Here is a 16,048-nt window from a genome sequence, read left to right as displayed (position 1 = left end):
CCACATTAGTCATACAAAAAGGTTGTTCTTGGTTGTGTTGTATTGCTTAGTGTTTATTATGGCTGCCATTGTTTTCTCTTTTGCCTCCTTGTCTCCCTTTTGCCCAGAGAAACACGCAGAGAAGCTGCGTGGCTTAGTATCCAAAGCATGGGCTTTGGAATCAGAGGTCATGGGTTCTAATCCCAGCTCCGCCACTTGTCAGTTGTCTGACTTTGGGCAAGTCACTTCACCTCTCTGTGCCTCAGTTACTTCATCTGTAAAATGGGGATTAAGACTATGAGCCCCACATGGGACAACCTGATGACCTCGAATCTACCCAAGATTATGGCTCACTGGAAAGAGCACGGGCTTTGGAGTCAGAGGTCATGGGTTCGAACCCCGGCTCTACCACTTGTCAGCTGTGTGACTTTGGGCAAGTCACTTAACTTCTCGGTGCCTCAGTTACCTCATCTGTAAAATGGGGATTAAGACTGTGAGCCCCACGTGGGACAACCTGATTCCCCTGTGTCTACCCCAGCGCTTAGAACAGTGCTCGGCACATAGTAAGCGCTTAACAAATACCAACATTATTATTACCCCAGAGCTTAGAACAGTGCTTGGCACCTAGTAAGCGCTTAACAAATACCACCATCATCTTCATCATCGCTGCCTCCCGATGGCACGATGGTCTGGCTTCAGCTCAGGTTTCCTCTGGGATCAGCCTCCTGTTAGTGACAGGATTTCAAGGTGGAGTTGTTGTCGTGAAAGCTGAGCCTCCCAGATCAAGCCCTTGCTAGTGATTCTTCGTGACAGGGAGCTCTGTGGTTCGCAGAAGCACTTTTCTAGCTGCGCTCCCAGGGCAAAGGTTTCCTGAAGCGGGACATTGAGGTGATTTATGTGTGTTCATAACCCCTCTGCCCCCAAGCTGTCCAGAGACGCTGACCTAGCATTCTTGGAGTTAGGAGAACTCCATACTTAATGGACCCCTTTTCTCACCACTTTGGGTGCAAGTCCTGCAGCGAGCAATTAATTCCTCGTTGAAATACAAGCAGCTTCAGTGAATATTTTACAGTAAATGAGCAATATGCAGTTTATAGGTGAGCACTATTTTTTAGGAGGTCTCCACTAAATTATGGCATTAGTGTTTCCAACCGTTATAGCAAAACAAAGGTTTTAATATGATGAGGAATGTATTTCCTGGTTAGACAAGATTATATGCAGCAAAACGAACTACAGTTGTTTTCTTTTCCCTTGCTGGAAATGACAAATTAGAAAAGGTAATTGTGCCGTAAATTTCTTCTGGTTTAATGTTTTCCAAATTTATTTTGTCAAAACTGGCCATGTTTCTGAACGGTGTATTTATTTTGCTAGGATGGTGTATTCCATTTTAATATTTGCGGCAGCTATATTACGAGTTCTTGGACACAGCTGGGAGACTATTCCTCTCTCCATTGCTCTGATTATCGGATGGTGCAATTTAATCTATTTTGCCAGAGGATTTAAAATGCTGGGTCAGTTTTCAATTATGATTCAAAAGGTAAGACTCGGGTCTGAGCAGCAACCTTTTTTATGAGTTTGGGTCATGTTGTTATATGGGAAATCATTAGACAACCCTGTGAATAATAGCATCACAAGTGGCCAGAGCTGTCTACAGTCCACATTTCCCAGCTTCATTGAAGCAGATGAATACTTCCTGAAAAACAAAAGCCTTTAGATCCATATAAAAGTACACATTTAATTTAGACCAATTCCAAAATTAGGCTGCTATTTTTGCTAGGTAACAGCTGTGACAAGAAGCAGGCTATCAGCAAGGTGGTCTGTTCCAACATGTCATTTTCTTTGGTCACAGCATATTGATTTAACAATAAATGTCCCACCTCATTCTAGAAATGTGTGTGTAAGTGTGTATGTATATTTATATAAATATATATTTATATATACCAATATGTATTTATGGTATTTATTGAGAAACCATTGATTGCCCAGGTTGCACGAAGGATTAGTCATTTAGAACTGTGACACGTTTATCAGATGTCCTTCAAGATGACAGGATAAGAGGCTACCTTACCTTATCACCACCTCTAAGCAATTTAAAGTGCATAGTTTCTGGTTTAGTGCTGGTGAGAGGCATTCTGTGATTCCCCGTTCCTAACTTTCCTGCAGCAGCTTTAGTGCCTCCTTTCTATTCTCTGGAGGGATGGAGGACAAGGACTGCGTCCCACTTGATTGCCTTGGATCTACTCCAGCACTTAGTAAGCGCTTAACAAATACCACGATGATTAACTTTGTAATGGCATTTGCTAAACACTCATGTGTGGGGTCCTGTACTGAGTGCTGGGGTAGAAACAAGGTAATCAGGTTGGATAAAAAGGTCGTGTCCCACATGGGGCTCACAGTCTTAATCACCATTTTACAGATGAAGTAACTGAGGCACAGAAAAATTAAGTGACTTGTCCAAGGTCTTGTGGCAGATAAGTGGCAGAGCTGAGATTAGAACCTGGGCCCTTCTGACTCCCAAGTCTGTGCTCTGTTTAGAGCATCAGGGAGAGATGGAGGAATGGGTTTGGGGTGCAGGGGTTTGGGTGTGTGTTTGTGTGTGTGTGTGTGTGTGTGTGTGTGGAAGAGGGATGAGCGAGAAGGAATTGAACTAGGAGAAAGGCTGGGGAGGAAATTGCTCTGACTTAATCTTAATTTGGGAGCAGGTTTTAAGGATGCAGGGATGAAGCAGCAAATAGTGTGGAATGTATTCATGGGTCTGTAGTATCTTAAGTTGATGCTAATGCTATATCAACTCTTTGGAAATAATTTTTTGTCCTAAAGATGGTCTGACCTATGTTTTTTTCAACAACAAAGAATGTGGAGACGGAGATTTTTACAGATTCTGGAGTTATCTTCAGGCTCTGTTGGCTCTAAGGCATTGTCCCTAAGAAGGAGACAGAATATGAAAGCAAACCTTACACATGGAAATTTATAGGAGTGCTCAAAGAAATTCAAGTTTGTATCGTGGCAAATAGAATTATTTCTCTAGTATTGTTTAAGTGCAGTCATTTTGTTTCTATGAATTTTATACATCAAAAACATTCTTATTTTTAACACACTGTAAAATATATTTTATCTATCTAGATCATTTTTGGAGACCTTTTACCATGGTGTTTCTTGCTCTTCCTCATAATGATTGGTTTCTCCTCTGGTAAGTATCTTGGAAAAAGGGAGCTATTTTCAAACTACCATACTTCACTCCTTTGACGTGTCCTTAGGGACACAATGCATTTCGTGCCCAAGAGTTAAGTGAAGGACTAGTGGCAGAAAGCTTACCAGCTCTGCTGCCTTACTGATGTTGCTTCCCTCTTTTCTGTCATGAGAAAAGAAGATAAACAACAACTTTTTAAAAAGCAGGAAAACAGGGCCAGTTCTGGTTCTTGCTGAGATTTAGGAAAGGATTAGAAATGTTGTCCTTATTGTCAAAGAGAAGACAGCTGATTTTTTTTTTCTGCTTCCAACTTAGCCCTTCAGTGAGACTTGGCCACAAAATGACAAAAAAAAACTTGGAGGGGAGGTTCCAGGTTATCTATCTGAAAATACAATAGATGGGCTCTCTATCTCTATCTCTATCACTAAATATAGTGTTACTTGTCCATCCAAAATCTATCAGGGATATAGGAATATTCAGTCAATCAATGGCTTTATTTATTGAGTGTGTACTCTGTGCAGAGCACTGTACTTGGAAGAGTACAGTATAGCAGAGTTGGTAGATACATTCCCTGTCCAGAAGATCTAAGCAGTACTGATGCTGGAAAGGTTTCGTATTAAAATGATTTGCCTACATCCTTGGGCAAATTATCCTTGTGCTTGGATCTGTACTCCTTGGACATTTGTTATTCACTCCACCCTCAGTACTGCAGCACTCCTGTATATATCTGTAACTTTTTATTAATGTCTGTCTCCTCTTTTAGACTGTAAGTGCGATGTGGGCGGAAAACGTTTCTACCAATTCCGTTGTATCATCCTCTCCCTAGTGCTTAGTATAGTGCTCTTTATGCAGTAACCATTCAATAAATACCACTGATTAATTGATCGATCCTGATTTTTGGATAGCTAAAATTCTCAGCTACCATTGTATGAGAATGGAATGTGGGGTGCCACCCACATCGTTTCCATCCCCTCCTGTCGCCCCCTGGCATTCTTTAGGAAATGGAGGAGAATGAAGAAGAGGGAGATGTGGGACCCACTTGATTGCCTTGGATCTACTCCAGCACTTAGTAAGCACTTAACAAATACCACGATCAGTAATTTTGTAATGGTATTTGCTAAACACTCATGTGTGGGTGGCCCTGTACTAAGTGCTGGGGTAGGTACAAGGAAATCAGGTGGGATAAAATCCACTTCCCACTTGGGGCTCACAGCTTTAATATGCACTTTACAGATGAGGTAACTGAGGCACAGAAAAGTGAAGGGACTTGCCTAAATTCCCACAACATACAGGTCACGTAGCCAGAATTGACTCACAGGCTTCTGCTCTCTCCAAGAGGCAGCACTGATTCCCGATAAAGACTTTTATTCGAGAGCATCTACTGGGGACAGTGCACTGTTATAGTTTACTCTGCCAAGTGCTTAGTACAGTACTTTGCACATAGTAAGCGCTCGATAAATATGATTAAATGCATAATAATAATAATAATGTTGGTATTTGTTAAGCGCTTACTATGTGCCGAGCACTGTTCTAAGCGCTGGGGTAGACATAGGGGAATCAGGTTGTCCCACCTGGGGCTCACAGTCTTAATCCCCATTTTACAGATGAGGGAACTGAGGCACAGAGAAGTTAAGTGACTTGCCCCCAGTCACACAGCCGACAAGTGGCGGAGTGGGATTCAAACTCATGAGCCCCATTCGAACTGCATGAATGAACTGTAGTAAAAACTTGGGAAAGTGTAGCATACAGAAGAAACACATTCTCTTCCCATAACAAGCTTACACATGCAAAGGGGGATGGGCATAGAAATATTTGCAAATCAAATAATCAGAATCAATAGGCAACATCAAGTGAATACGGTAATTTGCACAAGTACTGCTGAAGAAGGATAAAAATAAATGTCAATACAGAGGTAGCTGTTGGAGGTTTTAGGGATGTGATACTGAGTAGCAATAGGAAAATAAATATTGGTAGTGTTCTTTTGGAAGGGAGTGGATAGAGCTCAGGCCTGGGAGTCAGAAAGACCTGGCTCTGATCCTGTCTTCACCCTTTGCTGAGTGTCCTTGGGCAAATCATTTCACTTCTCCATACCTCAGTTCCCTCATCGGGCAAATGGGGATTGAGACTGTGAACCCCATGTAGAACAGGGACTATGTCCAACCTGATTTGCTTGTATCTACCCCAGCAGTGAATGCAGTGACTGGCACAAGTCAAGCTTTAAGAAAAACCTTAAAAATTAGATAGGAAGGTGTAAATGAGGACGAGAGTACTGAGGACTCCCTGGCAAAGAAGTGAGGTTGGATGGGGAATAAAGCAGTATTCTATGTACCTTCCTATACTGCTTGGTTAGGAACCAAGACATATCTTCCCTCTTGGCTACTCATGCCTCTTTCCTCTCCCTCCATCCATCTATGATGGGAGAGGGCAAATTCTGAGGCATAGGGAACTCTGCCTCTGTAAAGCCCTATAGTAATCTCAGTGCTGGAAACTAGCCAGGACTTCTGCCAGTAATATAGGGAACTTCCAGAATGCGAGTTTACTTGGACTCAACCAAAGGTCTGAGCCTACAGTGGCTTAAGGAACCAAGGAAAAGAATGTCAGGGGGGATGTGAGCTAAAGACCTATGCAAACATCTTCTGATGAAGATTGACTGCAAACAGCCAGCTGAGGTGAGCTCATCTGCAGAAGTGAAGGGGAGAAGAGAGGGATAGGGAGGAAATTTGTTATTGCAAGCCCTTTAATCTTATGACAGGTGAGCTAGACAGGTGAGGTGAAAAAAGTCTGGCCTGGAAATCAGAGGAGCCAGGTTTGAGTTTGAGCTCTGCCACCTCTGCTGTGCAACTGTGGGTAAGTCATTTAACGTCTCTGTCCCTCAGTTTCCTTATCTTTAAAATGGAGGAAAAGAATACCAGCCTTTCTACCTACCTCGTGGTGTTGTTATGAGGGCAAAAAGGAGATGAGTGATGTGAGAGCACTTTGGGAGTCATAGAGCTCTACAAAACCCAAATTATTATGGTAAGATAGCAAAACTTTTCTGAAGTTCACTGCAATGTGGCAGAGAGGTGGAAGGAGAAATTAAGGCTATTAAAGGGTAATCTGTCCAAAAGGCATCTGAATTCAAAGACTCCTTTTAGAGGCTTGCCCCGGACCTTAATAGAGAAGCTTGGACAAAGAAGAGAAATGACTTTTCCAGAGTCATTTGACTAGGCTTGGAATAGCTTCCTACAGTTCAGGGAGGATCAAGATTAAAATGTGATTCCAACTTTCCTGTTCATGTCAAAATTCTGATCTTCCTTAAGTTCCCACTAAATCTATCATAATAAGGAAGAGTGGGTAGAAAGAAAATGTTGGGCTGCGTTGTTTTACAAACTCAGCTCTCTTTTTGGAGGCAGAGCCAAGAAGCTGAGGAGTAAAGGAGACTTATCCAGCAATTCTTCCAAAGGAGACTTTATTTCCCAGAAGGCAAATCAATCAATCACATTTATTGAGCACTTATCACATGCAGAGCACTGTATTGAGTGATTGGGGGAGTATAATGCAACAAGATTAGCAGGCACCTTCCCCACACCTAACGAGTTTATAGTCTATGGATGGGGAGACAGACATTAATATGAATAAAAGGGCATCCCTGCTCCTAAACAGGAATCAAAAATAACAGAGCTCACCAGAAGGCTTTACACTAATTTTCTATGTGCTCAGGGCTATGGAGCTCTAAAAATGGGTCGAGTGGGCTATTTTCTCTCTCCTAAAGTTTGGCTCTGCTCCTGTTTCCCCCTCCCTTTATCCCCCCACCTTCTAGATTCTTTGCCTGTAATTGTTTCTGCTGGCCACATTGCTTCTTTTCATTGGGACTTGTCCTCTCCATAGAGTGTGTGAGCCTTTAGCCATCTTGTTCAATTTGTAATATCTGTTGGAGGAGTGTAGTTCAGGCAATAAGAGTTTAAACATTCTGTTAGTTTGTTTTCAATTCTAGTCCTCACTATTGGTTCATGCTTGTGAATTTTGTGCCACTAAATATGAACCATTTTTCTTTTTCTGGCTTCCCCTCTGTCTTACATTCTCTCTCTGTGGGTGTCCCCCAAGGCTCTATTCTAGGTCTTCTACTCTTCTCAACAAATCAGTGATATTTATTGAGCATTTGCTATGTGCAAAGTGCTTGGGAGAGTACATTATAACAGAATAGACATGTTCCCTGCCCACAAGGAATTTACAGTCTAGCTTACTCCTATTCTTCTTATTCTATAAAAGTGACAACTTATTTTATACTCCCTGGGCATCTCACCAAACAGCTTTAACTACAACCACCTCTATGCCCTGATCTCTCATGTGACCTTCAATCCCACATCCCCTCTAGTCTCCAAGATGTCTCCACTTGTTTGTCTCACAGGCACGTCAACCTCAAAATATCAGAACTGAACTCTTCGTCATTTTCGGTTGAAATTACACCTTCCTCCCAATTAAGAGAAGCCTGCCCATTTTCATGTCAGTCAATCTCATTTATTGAGTGCGTATTTTGTGCAGAGCACTGTGCTAAGCGCACTGGGAGAGTACGCTGTAACAGACCACATTTTCCCTGCCCACAGCGAGTTACAGTCAGAGAGGAGGACAGGCATTAATCTAAATAAATAAAATTACAGATATGCACGTAAATGCTGTGGGGATGAATAAAGGGAGCAAGGCAGTGCAGAAGGGAGGAGGAGAAGAGGATAAGATGACTTAGTCAGAGAAGACCTCTTGGAGGAGGTGTCTTTCAATAAGACTTTGAAGGTGGGGAGAGTATTTGTCTGTCACATGTGAAATGGGAGGACGTTCCAGGCCAGAGACAGAAGGTGGGTTAGAGATCCATTGCTAGACGAGATCAATGTAGAATGAGAAGGTTGGGATTCGAGGAGCGTCCTCATGTTCAGTCCACTGCCAAACACCTCTCATGTTCAGTCCACTGCCAAATCCTGTCATTTTTTTTCTCTGCACAGTACCTTCAGGATCCTCCCCATCCTATCCACCCAAATTTTTACTACCTTTGTACAAGCTCTAATTTTACCATGACTTAACTATTGCATTAGCCTTCTCTTTGGTCTCCCAACTTGCAGCATTATTCCCATCCAATTTATAGTATGTAATGTTGCATGGCTCATCTGACTCAAGGGTCACTTGCCAACAACTCCCCTCTCGTCAGATCACTCCACTGGCTCTTTTTATCTCATCAAACAAAAAATATTCTCGATTGGTTTCAGGGCTCTCCACCACCCGGGCTTTCTTTCTTTTCCTCATTCCAACCTTCCGGTTGTACCTCAACTCTCTCAACTCCGTCCCCTTGCTTGCGCCTTCCCCTCATCTTGGAGGTATCTCTCCCTCCCTCCCCACATCGGACAGACTGCACCTCTCCCCACGTTCAAAATTCTCCAACAAACTTTACCCAGTTTATTTCCCAGTATCCTGAACTATCTTGTCCCTTCAACCATCTCTGACATTTAGCCCTTCTTTACACTCTCCTTGGCCCTCATGGGTACATATCTGTCCAATTTAAAACTTTTGACAGAGTTGTGAATATTTACACGTTTGTCTCCTCCATTAAAGTGTAAGCTCCTTGTGGATAAGGAACGTGTCACTGGGTTCTTCTGTAATGTCAAAGCAGATAGTGCAGTGTATTGCATTAGGTGTTCAATAGATGCTTCTGGTACTACAAGTCTGTTACTTACTATCTCCCCTACTTTAAACTCTTATAAGATCTATGCAGGGATTCTTAGTCTATGCCTGTGGTTGGATCTGTTAATACTTCAGTTCCTGTGGTTATCTCACAGTACGGTATTATTTCTGATTTTCATCCAAAATATTACCAGGGTGTCTGAATCCAACAGAAACTGATGCTTTTTTATGAGAAAGTAGGCAGTGATTCAACTTTATACAAAAAATTCATTCTAGTATATTTTGAGTAATATGCTCAGTCACCTACAGACTTTTAATTTCAAATTAATTATTGAAATTACTTTAATTTCAATTTTATTTTCCCAAAATGCAATTGGAGATGCATAAACATAAAGCTTCAGGTTAACTATTTGTCACTCCCCACCCCTAATTAGTACTAATTATTTTGGCTTTTAATTTTTCCCCAGCATTTTACATCCTGTTCCAGACACTAGATCTGAGAACCTACTCAGCTTTTCAAAACTATCCTGATACGCTATACACTTCGGTTGAATTGATGATGGGTTTGATAGCTTTTCCAGTGCCCGTGGATGTACCACCACCTCCCATGATCTACATTATTTATATTTTCTATATGGTATTTGCCTACCTGCTAATGCTCAACTTGCTGATTGCAATGATAGATGATACCTACTGGAGAGTAGCACAAGAAAGAGAAGAACTGTGGAAAGTACAGGTAGTTAAACTTATAGAATTTTGCATTTTGGAATGAGAATCATAACAGGAATGCTCGGGGGAATACATGGACTGTAGTGGTTGGGTTGTAGTGACACTGTCCAAGATGAGCAAAGATGAAATTGGCTGGAAATGGGGGAATTTTTTTTTTTTGGTGGTGAGGTTGGTGGGTTGGAGATAGGGAGAGAGAGCACAGTAAGGTATGCTGGAGGAATTTCTCATCAATTAATTTTCCCTCTATTTAGTTTGTAAGTCCTAGTTGAAAGTTCAGCAACTGGGAAACATGAGATCCGAGTGTTTGGTGGGGGAAGGGGGAGGGGAGAAGTAAGAAGGAGGAGAAAGAATCTGCAATGGGTCAGATAGAGCAATTGAAGTCTCTTGGAGGACATTATGCTGATCAAATATTTATTAGTTTTCGTGTGCTGATCTAAGTCAGGAAATAATTATTTTTATTTTAAATGCCCTTCCCAATTCCATTGCAGTCCATCCCAACCTGAGCTTAAAATCTAGCCTATCTTTTGTCTCTTGCAGATATTTCTGGCTAAAAGACAATATGTTCCCTCCTCTTGTCAGGTAAATAAGGGAATGGAGAAGAAGAGGGAACAGTAGGAGAAAATAAGGAAACTTTTCAGGGCGGTTGCTACTGAGTGACCTTGAAGTCACTTTACTTCTCTTTGTGTCCTCATTTGTAAAATGGAGATAAAATACCTGTTCTCTCACCCATGTCAAATGTGGTTTAGGTCCAATATGATCATCTAGTATCAACTGAAGTATGTTGGTCACTTGACTATGCCAGATGAGTAATCTCTCATCTTCATTCAATCATATTTATTAAACACTTACTGTGTGCAGAGCACTGTTCTAAGTGTGTGGGAGAGTACAATATAACAATATAGCAGGCATATTCCCTGCCCACATTGACCTTATAGTCTAGAGGAGGAGATAGACGATCAATATAATTATATTAATGACAGATATGTTCACAAGTGCTGTGGGGCTGGGAGAGGGCATGAATAAAGGGGACAAGTCAGGGATTGTCTCACTTATATCCCACAAACTGCTACTTCAGCTCTTCCACACCATCCAAGAACCTACCTACTCACAACCACCTGAAACCACTTTCATGCATATGTTTATACCCTATTGCTTAAATGTTAACTCATATTCCTTCTTCCATCTGTAAATAATAATTATGGTATTTTTAAGCACTTACTATGGGCCAACCACTGCTGTAAGTGCTGGGATAGATACAAGGTAATCAGGTTTACCCAAGTCTTAATCATGTGATGAGGAAACTGAGGCACAGAGACATTAAGCCACTTGCCCAAGGTCACACAGCCACAAATGGTGGAGCCGGGATTAGAACCCCATATTCTCTGATTCCCAAGCCTGTGATCTTGCCACCTAGGCCTTGCTGCTTCTTACTAAATGATTTTAGTCTGGTCTCCTTTAGTAGATGATACTGGTCCTCGAGGAGTTTATAATGTCTATAAACTCTACAGTACTATCTCATCACTTAGTATATTGTTCTGCCCACAATATTAACTAAATAAATACTGTCGATGATGAGCCAGTCTGAGCGTATATTGAATTATTTAAATGTCTCATTGCGTAAGTTAGGTAAGGAGACAGTAATCCCTTCCTTGGCTGATTGTACCCTGCAGAATTGTAAGCCTTCCCACTGACTTTCAGTTGCTTCATCCCAGGAACTGATTATCAAAACATATTCTTCTGTAGGTTGCTGCAACCATCCTTGTACTAGAGAGGCGAGCACCTAGATGCTTTAAAACTCGATCTGGAATTCCTGGGAATGCTCTTGGGTATGATGACAATAAGTGGTATCTTGGGTAAGTAGCAGAAAACCCACCATTTATTCCTCAGGTTAATCGGTTCCTTAGGGATAATCACTTTCTGAAAAGTTAAGTTGATTTGTGAAACCACTTTCATTCCTGGCCTTTCCACAGAGTTGTGTTTGGCATTCATCCATATGGAGTATCCTTCCCTGGGGGCCTACAATTTTTCTTCTTCATCAAGTTAAGTTAGTTTACATAGGAAGAGCAATGGTTGCTCCAAGAAATAAGTCCCAATATAATCAACATTGTGGATTCATAATGTTTGAGTGTTCAATCGTATTTATTGAGCCCTTACTGTGTGCAAAGCACTGTACTAAGTGCTTGGGAGGTACAATTCAGCAACAAATAGAGAGAATCCCTGCCCACAGTGGGCTCACAGTCTACGGGGGGAGACAGACATCAAAACAAGTAAACAGGCATCAATAGCATCCATATATAGATAAATTAGAATTATTGATCTATGCACATCATTAATAAAACAGATAGAATATAAATATGTACATCTGTATACAAATAAGTGCTGTGGGGCGGGGAAGGGGGTAGAGCAGAGGGAGTGAGAGCGGGCGAAGGGGAGGGGAGGAGTTGCAGAGGAAAAGGGGGACTTAGTCCAGAAAGGCCTCCTGGAGGAGGTGAGCTCTCAGTAGGACTTTGAAGGGGGGAAGGAGAGTTAGTTTGGTGGATTTGAGGAGGAGGGCATTCCAGGCCAGAGGTAGTTCGTGGGCCAGGGTCGACCCACGGGACGGGCGGGTGGGTGGGATGGGTGAGAACCAGGCCCAATGAGGAGGTGAGCGGCAAAGGAGCAGAGTGTGTAGGCTGGGAAGTAGAAGGAGGGATGGGAGGTGAGGTAGGAGGGGCATCGTGATGGAAAGCTTTGAAGCCAAAGTGCTCTGCCATGATCTATGCTGAAATCCCTTTGTATTTTCTAGATATTTCTAGACATTTCTAGATACTTCTAGAAAATGTATGCCTGTGCCACGTGTGGGTCAGGGACTGTGTCTGACCTGATTATTGTATCTACTTCAGAATTTGGTACAGTGCTTGACAAAAAAGTGATATTAATAAGCATACTTAACAAATACCACAACCATTTTGTTATCATTATTGTATTATTATTATTTTATACTTGTAATAGGAGTTCTGTATATTCAAAGATGGTGCTACAAGGACTGATTATTTTTATTACACATTAATATTCTTTGCTAACTGGACTACTTTGGTCTCCCGAGCACTGAAGGACAGTGCTTTGCACACAGTAAACACTCAATAATGCTTTGAGTGAATGAATGAATCCTTAATGAATTCAATCAATGAATGCTATTTATGAAGCACTTACTGTGCAGAGAAAATTGTGCTAAGCCCTGGCGGTACAATAAAAAAAAATCAGTGATCATATGACTTTAAGAAGTCCCACCCCAAATTTGAGCATTATACTGGTATGGTTCAGCACAGTAAGTGCAGTACTTATTTATATTAATGTCTGTCTCCCCTTCTAGACTGTAAGCTCACTGTGGGCAGGGAATGTATCTGTTTATTGTTGTACTCTCCCCAAGTGCTTTACTACAGCGCTCTGCACACACTGAGCACTCAGTAAATACATTTGAATAAATGAATGAATGAAAATACTGGCCTTAGGAATTGATTGTACTGGAAATGATAAAGATGATGGTAAAGGCGAACACTTTTGTACTTTGGAATCTTCCTTTTACCTCCATTTATTCATTCAGTAGTATTTACTGAGAGCCTTATTATGTGCAGAACTGTACTAAACACTTGGAATGTACAGTCCCATTGTAACAGAGACAATCCCTGCCCAATAACAGGCTCACAGTCTAAACGGGGGAGACAGACGGCAAAGCAAGACGAACAAAACAAAGAAGGTGTAGCACAGACACTCATCAAGATAAATAGAATCATAGAGATATACATAATAATGCTGCTGACTACTGAAGGCAGAAGTGTTCCCTTCCTCCTTGTAAACACCCTTTACCAACTGTGCTGCAGCCAAGCAAGGCCCCCTTGTATTGGGTATTGTGTATGATCACTGTGGTGTTTGTTAAGCTCCTACTATGTGTTAAGCCCTGTAATAATAATAATAAATGTTGGTATTTGTTATGCGCTTACTATGTGCAGAGCACTTTTCTAAGCACTGGGTTAGATACGGCATAATCAGGTTGTCCCACGTGAGACTCACCGTCTTCATCCCCATTTTACAGATGAGGTAACTGAGGCACAGAGAAGTTAAGTGACTTGCCCACCGTCACCCAGCTGACAAGTGACAGAGCTGGGATTCGAACTCATGACCTCTGACTCCCAAGCCCGGGTTCTTGCCACTGAGCCACGCTGTACTAACCACTGGTATAGATACAATACATGCAGCATTAGAAACAGTCCCAATCCCTGCATGAGACTCACAGTCCATTTTTATGGTATTTGTCAAGTTTATACATGCCACTCCCTCTACTAAGCATTTGGGTGGACAATGTGGCTTAGTGGAAAGAGCCCGGGCTTGAGAGTCAGAGGATGTGGGTTCTAATTCCGACTCTGCCACTTTGTCAGCTGTGTGACCTTGGCCAAGTCACTTAACTTCTCTGAGACTCATCTGCCAAAAATGGGGATTAAAAGTGGGAGCCCATGTGGGACAACTTGATTCGCTTGTATCTACTCCAGTGCTTAGAACAGTGGCTTGGCACATTGTAAAGCGCTTAACAAATATCATCATTATTATACACACTAATCAGGTTGTCCATAGTCCATGTCCCACAAGGGGCTCGTAGTCTTAATCTCCATTTTACAGATGAGGTGACTGAGGCACCGAGAAGTTTATATATGTGATTTGCATCTGTGGTCATTTGTTTCCCCTTATTTCCTCTTTTTCCCTCTTATTTTATCATCAGGGTGGAAGAAATATCTAATGAAACACAGGACCTGCAAAAATCCCTGCAGCTGGAATGAATATCACAACGATCTGTTATTTGTTGGGATGTAGTCAGAAAAACATTACAAGAATCCTGAACTTGAAAGAGCTCTCTGAATCAACCTCATTTTAATCACTGTATAAGTCACAATTATCTATCTCTCCTTCCTTGCCACAGCCTTGGATTGAAAAAAGGGCCTATTTAATCTATTTAATTGAAATTCCAGTGGCAAAAAAGGCTTGTTCTATAATACAGCTGGTATTTGGAGATTCTGGGGGAAGGTTTGAGTTGAGATTTTTTTGTTATAGTTTCTTAGAATGGTCACCTTCTAACACATGACTTTTTTCCTCAGGCACAGAATACATATTTCTCAGTCAATCATATTTTTTGAATACTTACTGTCTGCAGAGCACTATACTAAGCACTTAGGAGAGTACATATAGCAATATAGAAAACAAATTCCTTCCCACAGTGAATTTACAGTCTAGCAGGGGAGACAGATATTAATATAAATAAATTGCAGATCTATACAGAAGCGCTTTGAGGCTGCTAGAATAGTTTTTAGCATTTTTTGTCTGTAACTCACAGCCTTTGGGACTGCAACCCAATCATAATCCATCACTTGTATTTATTGAGCACTTACTGTGTGCAGAGTATTGTATTAATTGCTTGGGAGACTACGATATAATAGAGTTGGTAGACATGTTCCCTGCCCACAGCAATATTACTGTCTAGAAGAGGAAAACTTTAGGTACTCGATACTGTGAGCTGAGCTGTGAACTAAGAGTGAGGTCAGTGGAAGACTGGTTAGTTTGGGGTGAATTCACTTCTTCTGCCTCGATTGGTTCATGGGCAAACATAGACATGAGAAAACAGTTTGGGGGCTCTTTCCTCTTTGTTCTCTCAAGTTAACGTATTCACTGGGCCTTGCTCTCATATCACCTTCTTCCATTCCCCCTTGTTCACCCATTTCCTCCACCTACAATAATAATATTATTATTATTGTTCTTGTTAAGCAATTTACTATGTTCTAAGCAGTGGGGTAGATACAAGTTAAGCAGGTTGGAACAAGGTCCCTGTTCCACAAAGGGCTCACAGTCTTCAGTTATCCCCCATTTTACAGATGAGGGTAACTGAGGCCCCTAGAATTAGTGACTTGCCCATGGTCAGTGTGCTAGGATCAGAAAAGACTTCCTCACTACTTTAGAGAGAAGGGCTCATGGTCCTTCTTGGCCTCGAATTGGGGATGCAGAGGTGACTTTCTCATGATGTTCATAGTTTTTGTTGTGTCTGAGCAGGAGGGAAAGGGACACAAAATTAAAATGAAGCATTCAGAAACTTTAGAATATTGGTGAAATCTGACACAGGGGTCAGGGAGGAGTGATGTGAATTCCTTCAGGGCAAGGATCTAGTCTTCTAAATCTTTGTCCTCTCTGGAATATTTACAGTGCTCTGTCTTCAGTAGGCACTCAATAAATACTTTGGCAGTAAGTGCTCTGAGGGGCTTCTCTGCACTGGCTTTAAGCATATTCCATGATTATTTGAAATTTTAATGTTGAACTGGTCACTGCTATTGTTTCTTGCTCCTTATAATGTAGAGCTTTAAGAGGGCAGCAACTGTGGTACTTTTTTTTTCTTTTCCGGAATATTCTTAAGAGTCAAGCGCAGCGGTATCCATAGTATACAAACTCCAATAGTATTTTTGTTAATGTTGCATGTCCTGGGATTCT

The 16,048-nt window shown here is 41.6% G+C and overlaps 1 protein-coding gene across 4 annotated transcripts in view; it reads left to right on the top strand.

Annotated features, from left to right (window-relative positions):
- LOC100073791 (transient receptor potential cation channel subfamily V member 6-like) overlaps positions 1 to 14,744 on the top strand; it is a 41,857-nt gene extending 27,113 nt beyond the window's left edge. For 3 of the 4 annotated variants that reach the window (XM_029075927.2, XM_029075941.2, XM_029075909.2), the window contains 5 exons: positions 1,351 to 1,516; positions 3,103 to 3,169; positions 9,283 to 9,551; positions 11,288 to 11,397; positions 14,298 to 14,744. In XM_029075927.2, coding sequence (XP_028931760.1) covers positions 1,351 to 1,516; positions 3,103 to 3,169; positions 9,283 to 9,551; positions 11,288 to 11,397; positions 14,298 to 14,355 — 670 coding nt within the window. In that variant the 3' untranslated portion in view covers positions 14,356 to 14,744. The remainder of the gene's footprint in view (positions 1 to 1,350; positions 1,517 to 3,102; positions 3,170 to 9,282; positions 9,552 to 11,287; positions 11,398 to 14,297) is intronic. The other variant, XR_003762950.2, reaches the window with a different exon arrangement.
- The last annotated feature ends 1,304 nt before the right edge of the window (positions 14,745 to 16,048 follow it).

The sequence above is a fragment of the Ornithorhynchus anatinus genome, chromosome 1 (genome assembly GCF_004115215.2).
Source record: "Ornithorhynchus anatinus isolate Pmale09 chromosome 1, mOrnAna1.pri.v4, whole genome shotgun sequence".
In the NCBI taxonomy this organism is placed as follows: domain Eukaryota; kingdom Metazoa; phylum Chordata; class Mammalia; order Monotremata; family Ornithorhynchidae; genus Ornithorhynchus; species Ornithorhynchus anatinus.
The sequence above is the reverse complement of the archived record's forward strand: the minus strand, read 5'-3'. Positions and strand labels throughout refer to the sequence as shown.